Source organism: Prionailurus bengalensis, chromosome B1 (genome assembly GCF_016509475.1).
Source record: "Prionailurus bengalensis isolate Pbe53 chromosome B1, Fcat_Pben_1.1_paternal_pri, whole genome shotgun sequence".
Lineage (NCBI taxonomy): Eukaryota > Metazoa > Chordata > Mammalia > Carnivora > Felidae > Prionailurus > Prionailurus bengalensis.
Window position 1 is genome coordinate 160,938,019 of NC_057344.1, and position 12,341 is coordinate 160,950,359.

General features: G+C 36.7%; 2 protein-coding genes across 3 annotated transcripts in view; one reads left to right on the top strand and one right to left on the bottom strand.

Annotated features, from left to right (window-relative positions):
• PAICS (phosphoribosylaminoimidazole carboxylase and phosphoribosylaminoimidazolesuccinocarboxamide synthase) overlaps positions 1-2,797 on the bottom strand; it is a 47,202-nt gene extending 44,405 nt beyond the window's left edge. For both annotated transcript variants that reach the window (XM_043604366.1, XM_043604359.1), the window contains exon 1: positions 2,401-2,797. In XM_043604366.1, coding sequence (XP_043460301.1) covers positions 2,401-2,782 — 382 coding nt within the window. In that variant the 5' untranslated portion in view covers positions 2,783-2,797. The remainder of the gene's footprint in view (positions 1-2,400) is intronic.
• Positions 1-12,341, top strand: part of PPAT (phosphoribosyl pyrophosphate amidotransferase) — a 36,334-nt gene that overhangs the window by 19,137 nt on the left and 4,856 nt on the right. The window contains exons 2-9 of the mRNA XM_043604401.1: positions 4,642-4,708; positions 5,512-5,718; positions 7,472-7,584; positions 7,695-7,840; positions 8,529-8,601; positions 9,389-9,540; positions 9,933-10,060; positions 11,929-12,150. Of these exons, the coding sequence (XP_043460336.1) occupies positions 4,642-4,708; positions 5,512-5,718; positions 7,472-7,584; positions 7,695-7,840; positions 8,529-8,601; positions 9,389-9,540; positions 9,933-10,060; positions 11,929-12,150 (1,108 nt within the window). The remainder of the gene's footprint in view (positions 1-4,641; positions 4,709-5,511; positions 5,719-7,471; positions 7,585-7,694; positions 7,841-8,528; positions 8,602-9,388; positions 9,541-9,932; positions 10,061-11,928; positions 12,151-12,341) is intronic.

Genomic DNA, 12,341 nt, shown 5'->3' on the forward strand with positions numbered 1-12,341 from the left:
AGAGAGGGAGACACAATCTGAAGCAGGCTCCAGGCTCTGAGAAATCAGCACAGAGCCCGACGCGGGGCTCGAACTCACGGACCGCGAGATCATGACCTGAGCCGAAGTCGGACGCTTAGCCGACTGAGCCACCCAGGCGCCCCAAAGTACAGTTCTTTTGGAAAGCATTTTTTTTTTTTTTTAAGCACTGTTTCAAAGTAATCATAGCCCTCCTGACCGGTAATTGAACTTCTGATAGTCTATTCTAAAGTGATAATGTTAGGTATTGATTATAGCATCATTTCTCTTAGGGGGCAAAGACAAACTGTATATGCACTCAAATATTATGGAACCATTAAGTAACATTTAGTCCTGAATTATAATTAATTCTGGGTATAATTTAAAGATAATTTTTAAAGTAAACAAAATGCTAATGTGCTTGTAATTTTATAATTCAAAAAGTTTAAAGAACAACAACCAGAGACATTGTAGATGATGTGTTAGGAAGGGGCTGAAAAGTAAGGAGACCAGTTAATATTCCATGTGATAGATGAAGTTCTACATGGTGATAATGAGAATAGAACAGGGGAAAATTTATGAAACATGTCAGTAGTTTTTTTAAGGACTTAGTGACTGATGAAAGGTCAAGGATATTTCAAATGTTTAATGTTTAAGTTTATTTAAATGATTGGAAATACAGTGATAGTAAGGTGGAGGCAGTTTGTAGGAGGATCAGTTCTGAATGAGGGAAGAGAGAAAGTATGGTTTTAGAATTGGAGGGTTTGAGATACCTGAAACATACAACGTTCAGAAGTAATTATGGGCCATCTGCTTACGAGTGAAAATGGGGAATTTGGAGCCATGGGGGTACCTGAATGGGTTAGAAGGAGATCCTGTTAAGTGGAGATTAAACACACACACACACCCACACGCACGCACGCACGCGCGCGCGCGACAGGGTTGGGGGGTGGCTCAGAGAAGAGAGGGGCAAAAATAGTGGAGATTTAGCACCCACATCTTCATTACACCAACCTCTGGTTAAAATCAAGGCCTTTCAGAAGTTGAGTCATTTACTTACCATTAACCAATATTTAAAGCATTTAAATGCCAAAGAGTGCAGGGTGATTAATTGGATAAAATAATGTTATTGCTCTTTTTTTTTAATTTATTTATTTTGAGAGAGACAGAGTGCGAGCAGGGGAGGGACAGAAAGAGGGGGAGAATCACAAGCAGGCTGGGCTTTTACAGCACAGGGCTCGAACTCAGGAAAGTGAGATCATGACCTTAGCCAAAATTAAGAGTCAGATGCCTTAACCTACTGGCAACCCAGCTGCCCCCAGTGTTATTGCTCTTTAACTTGACAGTGGCTGCAGAGCTTTCTCAGAATTTGGTATAGTATCAGCAATGTAAAGGGAGTATGTTAAGTGAAGTGCATTTTTTACCAAATGATTTATTATTGAGCTTTACACACACAAAGTTCAGATAACCCAAATTAACCTAACTTCAATTTCTGTCATTGTACCATCCTTTCTCATTTGCTATCTTTATTCTACCACTTACCATTTTCTTTTGGGTGTTAAATTTATTTATGATGCCCTTCTTTCTGCAGTTACAAAGCATGTAGCTCAGTGCTTTGCACATGATATACACAGACAGTAGGTATTAGAAATTTTGAATTGAACAACTCTGCCCTTAAAAATAGCATCTGTAAGACTTTCGCTATGGGAGAAATCTCATTACTGCCATTGATTTCCCCTCTTTCCCTGGTGATATATTCAGCTTCCACAGACAGTGAGCAAATTCTATGTAAATAGTGTTGGGCTTAACAACACAGCAAGTCAAGAACCTTGTTTTAATATCTAAATCATTTAATCATAAATCATATAATCTATCAAGTCTATTTTTGTTTCATTTTTTTGTTAAAGGGAGCTGTTCTTCTAAACAAGTAATGAAAGAAGTTATTATTTCCTAGTATTTTAGTGCTGTTATTGATAAATTTAGAAAAATGGGAACGTTAATATAGAGCAGAAAGTTCTGTCTTGTTTGGAGCTGTGGGGAAACAACAGTGGAGTAATATATTTGATTTTTTTTTTCTTTTGCCACCCTTAAAAAATTAAAACCTAAAATGTTTTCAACGCCCAATCCATTTTTCACAAAACATCAGGCATGCTTAAGGAGCAGTTGGCATTAGCAGTTAATGTCATTTTAATGTGTTTTTTTTTTTCAGTATTTTACGGATTTAAAAAGTGGAGGTATTTAATCTTTCTAAATTTTTTACCTAGTGCAAAATACTGTAACAAGTCAGTTGTTTTTCTCAACCATAATATTCCAGGCTATGTTTATCATATGAACTCAGAAATCCTATACTGTTATCGTTTGTTAGGTAAAAACAACAAAAGAATGCTACTTTTTCTTTTTTACCTTCGGTGGTCTCTGGAGCTGTACTTTGGCTCAGCGTTGCCAGGCACCTGCCATTTGCATCTTCCTCTGTTAATTGGGTGGCAGGTTCATACTGCAGGATCGCATCCAAATCATGGAAGAACTTCATAGTTTTAGAGCTGTCTCCAGAGTTATGGGCATATTTAACTGTTCTGTATTCATATTTGAGATTTTTGTACTTTGCCCGGCACTGTTTCCAATCTCTGTATACTCCTAGTGCTTGCAGCCTTTTAGCAATGTAAATAAATATTCCTTTATTTCTCAGTGTTCCATAAAGTTGTTTTCGTATATTTTTTTCTGCCCAGACACTTAGCAAAGCTTTAACCTCTTCTTCAGTCCAGTGCTTTCCTGCTCCACTCTCCATGTTGAAAGTGACCTGGAAATGATTCACTATTTCTAGCCAAGGTTTTGTTTCCTAGGAAACCAGACGGCTGGTTGTCAATAAGCTCCAAAGAGCTGAAAAGATCTAGTTTAACTGGTTCAAGCTGCCTGAGGGGAGTAACTTGAGAAACTGCCAAATACGCAGGCTTTGTGATTAAAGAAGCCTGGACCTAAATGATGCCTAACGTTTTTCATTTCAGACTTAAGGGGAAATTACCCTGGAGACAAAAGGGAAGGAAAACCATTTTTTTGTTTATTTCTTTTCTTACATAATACTCTGGTTTACTAAATGGTTGTTGATTTTTAAAAAATAATTTTAGAAGTGGTTGGCAGAGGTTCTTTCTGCCCCAAGATTTATGGCAAATGTTATTTTTTTTTCCCCTCTGCCATGAATCATTTAGTCTTCTAGCATAGGTTAACCTTGAAGACCACATCATTTGAGTAAAGAAATCCCAAGTCATAAGTGATCCAGTCTTATAGGGTGTATAGAGTTATGCATATATATTTAACGTATTGGTAGTATTTAATGCATTGATAATTTAGTAAAATTTTAATTTTAAATATTTAGATTTTTACTTTGCAGGTACACTTAATGTTGTACTTTTTTTCTTATTAAAATGCTAAACAGGGATGCCTGGGCTGCTCAGTCCACTGAGCGTCCAACTCTTGATTTTGGCTCATGATCTGATCTAACCCCAAGTCGGGCTCTGTGCTGACAACATGGAGGCCTGCTTGGGATTCTCTCCCTCTCTCTCTGTCCCTCCTCTACTAGCTCACCTGCTCACTTTCTCTCTCTCTCTCTCTCTCTCTCAAAATAAATAAACTTTAAAAAAATGCCTAAACAACTATAATATATAATTTTGAAAAATATTATTTTAGCCATTATTTTAGCCAAATAAGTCAATGTATTAATTGACTTATAATTAGTTATTAATGTACATATACATATATGATAGAAATTTACCTTTTATTTCTACCCTGTTATACATTCTTTGGAACAAAAATTTGTTAAAACACATCTAGTATTTATAGAGCTATTAAAATTGTGGAGCATTTGGAATCTTTATTTTATTACTCCGTAGTGGTACAGATCCTCTTAGTCTTAAGGTGTGTTATAACTACCTCCGGCCCAGCTTTTGGCTTTTTTCTTTATTTCATCACCTAGAAATATTAACGCAGAGATGAAATATAAAGTTCCTGATTAGCTTAGCATTTTTAGAAGGAGCATTTATTTTTTTGTAATAACTAAAGTGACAGATATTTGTTGGGGAAGAAAAGTGGTAAGTGCAGAAAAACAAAGCAAAAACCTCAAAAAAAAAAAAAAAGAATTTTGTTCATGATTCTAGTACCCACAACTAAGCATTTTACCTAACAATTTATTTGGAGATATCCATTTATATCTACATACTCAATTTAGAGGTCACGTAGTACAGGGGTTAGAAGCTCAAATTCTGGAGTCAGATTGTGTTCTCATCCTGGCTGTGCTGCCACTTTCCATGCAACATCGGGCAAGTTACTTAACTTCCATTTCTTTAGTGTCCTTATTTGTAAAATGGGAATGATAATCATGATAATCATAGTATTTAGTTCATAGGATTGTTGTGAGAGCCTAATAAATTAGGTCGTTCCTATAAATTTTAGGACAGTGCCTGACATATTAGTTACAACTCAGACAATATCATCTATCTGGTCACCATCATCGTGAGTAGAAGGGGCACTGGTACTGGTAGCATGTAATGTATTGTCAGTCCCTGAATGCTCTTGAGAAAAGTATGCTTCATAAAGAAGCTTATCAATGAGGTAAATTTAAATTTAACAGTTGATGCCTTTTTGTATTCACAGGGGTCAGGAGAGTGCTGGTATTGTGACCAGTGATGGGAATTCAGTACCAACATTCAAAACACACAAGGTATATTTGAACATTAAAAAATGTTGATAATAAAGATAACAATAACCAGATGATAACTAGTATGTTGGTGGGGGAAGGAAATTTGAACAAATAATTTGCATATAAAAGTCATACGCTGGATCAGCCTTTCCATTTGTCCAATTAGGGTCCATTTCTGTGTGATAGTTTGCTTGACTGACTTACGGAAACAGGTCATATATTTAAATATTGTAACATGCTTTGGGTTTGTAAAATGCATTTGATTTAGTTTATTTGACAAAATTTACTGTTTAGTACATCTTCAGTGTTTTAATGGAAAGTAGCTCATAAAACAAGCGCTCAACATTGTGAATGTATTAAATGCCATTGAATTGTTTACCTTAAAATGGTTAATTTTGTTATGTGAATTTCACCTCAATTTTTAAAAAAATTTTTTTTTGTTTGTTTATTTATTTTTAAGAGAGAGAGGGAGAGAGAGTGCAAGGAGGGGAGGAGCAGAGAGAGAGAGAGAGAGGGAGACACGGAATCCAAAGCAGGCTCCAGCCTCTGAGCTGTCAGCACAGAGCCTGATGCGGGACTGGAATTCATGAACCAGGGCTGGAACTCATGAACCGTGAAATCATGAGCTGAAGTCGGATGCTTAACCAACTGAGCCACCCATGTACCCCTCAAATTTTTTTCTAAAAAGATATTTCATGGTTCTTACAATTAGGTTAGTCTTTAAGATTAGAATTCTGGAGCACATAGGATAAAAGCCTTTACTCACTAGGGCCACAAGTCTGGTTTTTTTTTTCTAAGATGAGCTTCTACTTTGACTTTACAAGGGAATGGGTCTTGTAAATCATGTCTTTACTCAAGACAATTTGAAGAAATTATATATTTCAAACCTTGGAATTGGACACACGAGATACGCCACTACAGGAAACTGTGAATTAGAAAACTGTCAGCCCTTTGTTGTTGAAACACTTCATGGGAAAATAGCTGTGGCACATAACGGCGAATTGGTAAATGCTACTCAATTAAGGAAAAAGGTAAGTGTTTTTAATGCTTTTTTTCATTATTAGGATGAATTAATGAAATGAAGTTATTGGGGATCTTGGTGCAGGATATTTTCTAATTGTTGCCACCTGTTATCTAACTGCAAAGGACAACTGTATTAGAATTACCTGGAGTATTTGTTATAATTGCAGATTCTAAGATTGAGCCCCAGAATCTGCAGCAGGAGGGTGGTCAGTCTGCATTTTAATGTACTTCTAAGGTGATTCTGATGGTACTGCTTTAGAATAGAGATGTGAAAAAGTTGATTTATGGTTGTTGTGAGAAACAGAAATTAGGATTTTATGGGCTGTTCCTATCCCTTCAGCCTTGTCCTTATGTTCAAAGCATAAAAAGAAAATAGAATATAAACTGGATAACAAATACAAGGGAAAGTGATTTGGAAACAATTATAGGAAACCACTTGGGGAAAAGGCAAAGAATTTACTTATGTTCATTTTCGTTCATAACATGGTATTGAGAGCATTCTATGTTAATTTATGCTTATGCTTTTATCCATCATTAGTTTATCTTCCTTTCTTTTTTTAATTCCTTAGTATCTTTATATTCCTGATAGCTTATTTATCCATTCTTGCCATTCATTTATTGATGCCACGTTTCTTCAGTCCATTGGATTATAATACTCTTGATCTGGTAACCTTGGAAAGAAAACCCTCAGGTGGCATTCAGTAACAGGATGGTTATACACACACACATGCACACACAGTTATTTCCTTAGCATTCTAGAACAAGGCATTTTACATGGATGAATAGTGACAGGAGTCAAATGATGATGAATTTTGGTGGGTTGAAAATATCTAGAACCATGCTTCCATACCACTCATTGTCCTTTTATTTTCAATTCTAGCTTTGTTTTGCTCTCTTTTTAGGCACTGGTATTATAATGATAATATGTTTTTCTTCCCCTAAGTGAAAAAAAAAATTTTTAATTCACACAATGAAAAAAGTATAAATATGAAGTAAAAATTACTAAGAAAAACTCACCACTTAGTGATAACCACCAAAATTCAATTCCATGCAATACCTAGCTCATTTCTAGACACAACCATTTCCCAGAGTCTGGATTTCACCTCTACACATTTAGCTGCCTACTGAAAATGTTCTATAGTATCAGTTTAAACTCAACCTGTACAGGTCATTGGTGGTGTTCTTGTCCTGGTCACACTGGCTCAGAACCTTATAATCTTCATGAGTGTGCTCAACCAATTTTTATTACATCTTCTACATTTAATTGTTCCATATAGTTAATTCCTTTCTTCTATTCTGTCAGCAATAATCAGTGGGGATGGGTAGCCCACCAGCACTATCACTAACAAACCTGGATTGAGCAGCCCCAACTGTAGTATGCCACTCTTATGGGAATGTGTCCTATTGGTCAGGATTGTCAAGGGCTAAAAAAGTTAGAATCACAGTTCCAAATTCTTGTGCCTTCTCCACTCTCCCCCACCTTGACTGCAGGTTTATATTCCTTCAAACTTAGTTTTCAAAAGCTATTCTATATGCTTCCTAGAGCACTTTTTTTTTCTTGCTTAAAAACCTTCAGAGACTTCCTATTGCTTTCAGCAGTGGTTCTCCATTATTATATACATGTGTCATTAGTAGAATGCAGGATTTTCATAACTGAAAATTCACACAATGCCTGATCTCTTTCCATTATGGTGGGCTACTGGGTGAGGGGTGAGGTGGAGCTTCCCCTCTAATGATTACACTTTTCTCCATTCTAAATAGCTTCTGCGGCATGGTATTGGTTTGTCAACAAGTTCTGATAGTGAAATGATTACCCAGTTACTGGCATATACACCTCCTCAGGAACAAGATGGCACCCCAGACTGGGTAGCAAGGTAATTGTAAAACTAGGCTAAGCTCACAGCTCTGCTACGAGAGCTCTGTGTTGCAGAGCTTATGTCTTGTGTTTATAACTGAAATTATTCAATTATTTAATTAATTCCAGGATTAAAAACTTAATGAAGGAAGCACCTACAGCATATTCCCTGCTTATAATGCACAGAGATGTTATTTATGCCGTACGAGATCCTTATGGAAATCGCCCTCTATGCATTGGACGTCTTATTCCTGTATCTGATATAAATGATAAAGGTAATGCACTTCAGAAGAAATACAATTTCATAATGCTTTTCCAAGTTCTTGTCCTACTATTGGTACACCCTCAAATCTTTAGGTATAGGAAGCTTATGAATGAGAAAGAACTAGATAAAAAGAAAAAAAATGATGTAGTACTTCGTTGTTGTTTTTTTTTTTTTAATGTTTTTTTGTTGTTTTTTTTTTAATTTTTTTTTTTCAATGTTTATTTTTGGGACAGAGAAAGACAGAGCATGAACGGGCGAGGGGCAGAGAGAGAGGGAGACACAGAAACGGAAACAGGCTCCAGGCTCTGAGCCATCAGCCCAGAGCCCGACGCAGGGCTTGAACTCACGGACCGCGAGATCGTGACCTGGCTGAAGTCAGACGCTTAACCGACTGCGCCACCCAGGCGCCCCTTTTTTTTTAATGTTTATTTATTCTTGAGAGAGAGGGAGACAGAGCATGAGCGGGAGAGAGGGGAGAGCAGAAAGAGAGAGACACACACAGAATCTGAAGCAGGCTCCAGGCTCTGAGCTGTCATCACAGAGTCCAGCGTGGGGCTTGAACTCGTGGGCCTGAGAGCATGACCTGAGCCATAGTCAGATGCTTATTTATCTATTTGGTGTTTAACTGTTCTCTTGAAATAGGTAGCCTCTTGTAAAATTTCTTGAATCCATTAACTGAATTGTCTTGTGATTTACAGAGAAAAAAGCTTCAGAAACAGAAGGATGGGTGGTGTCTTCAGAGTCTTGTAGTTTTTTATCAATTGGCGCAAGGTAAGTTTTGTTTCACTCAGCATATTCACTTTTTCCACATCAGTAAAAAGTTTTTTGTTACGTGAAAGTTTTCTTTCTGATGGCTGCTAGAAGACCTATCTATAAATGAATGCAGTTTCTTTTGTACATTTTACTCAGCACTGGCACTGACTTTAATATTCCAGTAATACCTTCTAATTTTGAAACTGGCATCTTGCTTTCAAAATACTATGAGACTTATTTTAGAAAGGAAGAATCTCCTCAACAAGGAATAATTATGATCGAAAAATTTAAGCCAGGATAAAAATGTTCTCTTTAACCTCTGTTCTTCCAAAACTGAGTAAAATTTTTGGCTTTTATTTTTTAAAATAAAAATTAGAATTTAGGGATAAGATAGAAGTATTAAATTTTTTTAATTTATTTTATTTTTTTATTATTACTTTTTTTTCTTTTGAGAGAGCAGGGGGAGTATAGCGAGAAGGAGAGACAGAACTCTAAGCAGGCGCTGCACCATCAGCTCAGAGCTTGATGCAGGGCTCGAACTCATGAAATGTGAGATCATGACCTGAGCTGAGATCAAGAGTCAGACACTTAAGTGACTGTGCCACCCAGGCACCGCAAGATACAAGTATTAGATTTACTGCTGGAAGAATATTAATTTTTTATTTTTTAAGCCATCTCTATATTAAACTGAACCACTTTTCCTTTATAAGGGAAGGGACTCTTTGTGTACTTTACAATAGATGTTATTATCAGTCTTAAGGACTGGTTTATTTAAAGTCTTCTTTCTTTAACATTGTTTCCCAAGATATTACCGTGAAGTCTTGCCCGGAGAAATTGTGGAAATAACCAAACGTAGTGTCCAAACTCTTGATATTATACCAAGGTCTGAAGGAAACCCGATGGCATTTTGTATCTTTGAATATGTTTATTTTGCAAGACCAGATAGTATATTTGAAGGTAAATAAAATATCTTTAACTTTTTACTTAAGTTTCTTATTTATCTCACTGAAACATGGCAGTTCTTGGTTCAAAGGCTTACCTGGCTCTTTGGAGGCACATTGTTAGATGCTGTGGATATGAGACTGAACCTACAAGTCATAATATCACTATTTTTCCCTTTCATGCTGGACCTTGTTTTCCTTTTAGGAGTAAGGATTATGATTTTCAGATATGTAATAAGGCCAAATTTTTTTTAAATAGTGAATTCCCCAGTTTATATTTTCTGCTTTAGTTGTTTTATATGCTTTACTTTTTGTACTCCATATATAGAGTTCTAACAAGCTAGTTTTCTTAGAATAATAATGAAATGCTAAGTAAAAATAATGTATTTTTTTTCTCAAACATTCCAGACCAAATGGTTTACACAGTAAGATACCGTTGTGGTCAGCAGCTGGCAATTGAGGCACCAGTGGATGCAGATTTGGTTAGCACTGTTCCGGAATCTGCTACACCCGCTGCTCTTGGTTATGCAGGAAAGGTATTTCTCTTGACATGCAGTGAAATGCTCTTATAGCACTGAAATCGGAAACCCTTGTATATAAAGAGAAACTTACCAGTATATTATAAGGAAAAAGAAAATGTTGGATCCTTTACAACAAGAGTTATTTTCCAACCTTTTCATTCAATGGCACTGTTTTAGTGGAATCCACCCCAAGATTCACCTACAGATGAGCAGAATGATCCACTTCACTTAAAAATACAACATCATTGGGACACTCGGGTGGCATAGTTGGTTAAGTGTCTGACTCTTGATTTTGGCTCAGGTCATGATCTCATCATGGTTCGTGAGTTTGAGCCCCACATCAGGCTCTGTGCTGATGGCGTGGAGTCTGCTTGGGATTTTGTCTCTCCCTCTCTCTCTTCCCCTCCCCTGCTTGTGCTCTCTTTCAAAATAAATAAATAAACTTAAAAAAAAAAAAGATAGCATCATGAATACCTATAGAATTTAGTGGTAATATTTAATTATTACTAAAACTTATTTCTTGAAGCACCCTCCCTCACAAACCACTGGTTTATTTGTTCTCTATTTAGTATGGGTGATCACAAAGCCGTTTATGTTCATTTTCTGTAATGTTTTTAGTACTGTGCTTAGTTTCATTTTCCATAACCAGATAGATTTATATGACTATGGTGATCCTGGGGTGTCCTCATCTGCATTCACTATGTTGAAAGTTTTATGTTTTCAAAAGAAATGATATGCGCACATTTTATTTTATTTGTTTTTTTAAATTTTTTTTTAATGTTTATTTTTTTGAGAGAGAGAGAGAGTGCAAATGGGGGAGGGGCAGAGAGTGAAGGTGACACAGAATCCAAAGCAGGCTCCAGGCTCTTGAGCTGTCAGCACAGAGCCTGACACGGGGCTCGAACCCACGAACCGTGAGATACAACCTGAGCCGAAGTCGGACACTTAACCGAGTGAGCCACCCAGGCGCCCCAATATGCACATATTTTAGATTAGTATTACCTTGAAAGATGGATAAATCACCTCCTGTCCCTCAAAAAGCATTCTTTGCATACTGAGTTTTGTTTTTTATTTTTATTTTTATTTTTTTTTTTAAATTTTTTTTCAACGTTTATTTATTTTTGGGACAGAGAGAGACAGAGCATGAACGGGGGAGGGGCAGAGAGAGAGGGAGACATAGAATCGGAAACAGGCTCCAGGCTCTGAGCCATCAGCCCAGAGCCTGACGCGGGGCTCGAACTCCCGGACCGCGAGATCGTGACCTGGCTGAAGTCGGACGCTTAACTGACTGCGCCACCCAGGCGCCCCTGTTTTTTATTTTTTTAATGTTTATTTACTTTTTGGGAGAGAGAAAGAGCACAAGCTGGGGAGAGGCGGGGGGAAAGAGAGAGAAAGAGAAATCCCACATGGGCTCTGTGCTTACAGCAAACTTTGAGATCATGATTTTGAGCCAAAATCAGGACTCAGATGCTTAACCGACTAAGCCACCCAGGTACTCCTGCATACTAGTTTTAATTCATTTCTTGCTGATAGTTTTTAATTGCTGTGAATTTTTTTGTCAGTGATTTATTGTCCTGTCTGCACACACTTACTGTTCCTTTCCAAGACAGGGAAGTAATATTTGTTTAAGAGAGAAACATTACAACTTCTGACAAATTCAATTGGTTTTCCCAATGAGTATATTACTTTGAACGAGTTTACTTTTTGCCTTTTTTCCCCCTACAATTTAAATAGTGAAGAAAAATTGTAATCTATTGATGGAGAGTTCAGAATAGCAATTTCATATGTTTTCATACATATTATAATGGAAGAATGACCTAGAGAAAATAAGAATCTAGAGTTCTCTATATGTTGCTGTTCATTGTCCTTTTATTTCTTGTCAGTGTGGGCTTCCATATGTGGAGGTGCTATGTAAAAACCGGTATGTAGGAAGAACATTTATTCAGCCAAACATGCGGTTGAGACAACTTGGTGTTGCAAAAAAATTTGGAGTATTGTCGGACAACTTTAAAGGCAAAAGAATCGTTCTTGTAGATGATTCAATTGTGAGAGGCAATACCATCTCACCTATAATCAAATTGCTCAAAGAATCTGGTGCAAAAGAGGTAAGTATTATTAAAACATAACCCTAAAGTACCGATAATTAATAGTACGATACTGGCATAAAAATTGCAATTTAGTACAGCGAATGAAAATGGATAGTTCAATAAAATAAATTGTCATCTTTCAAATGAGTTGGTTTAGGAATAACTATGCAGCAACTTGGAAAACATATAATAGCCACTCTTAAACTGCA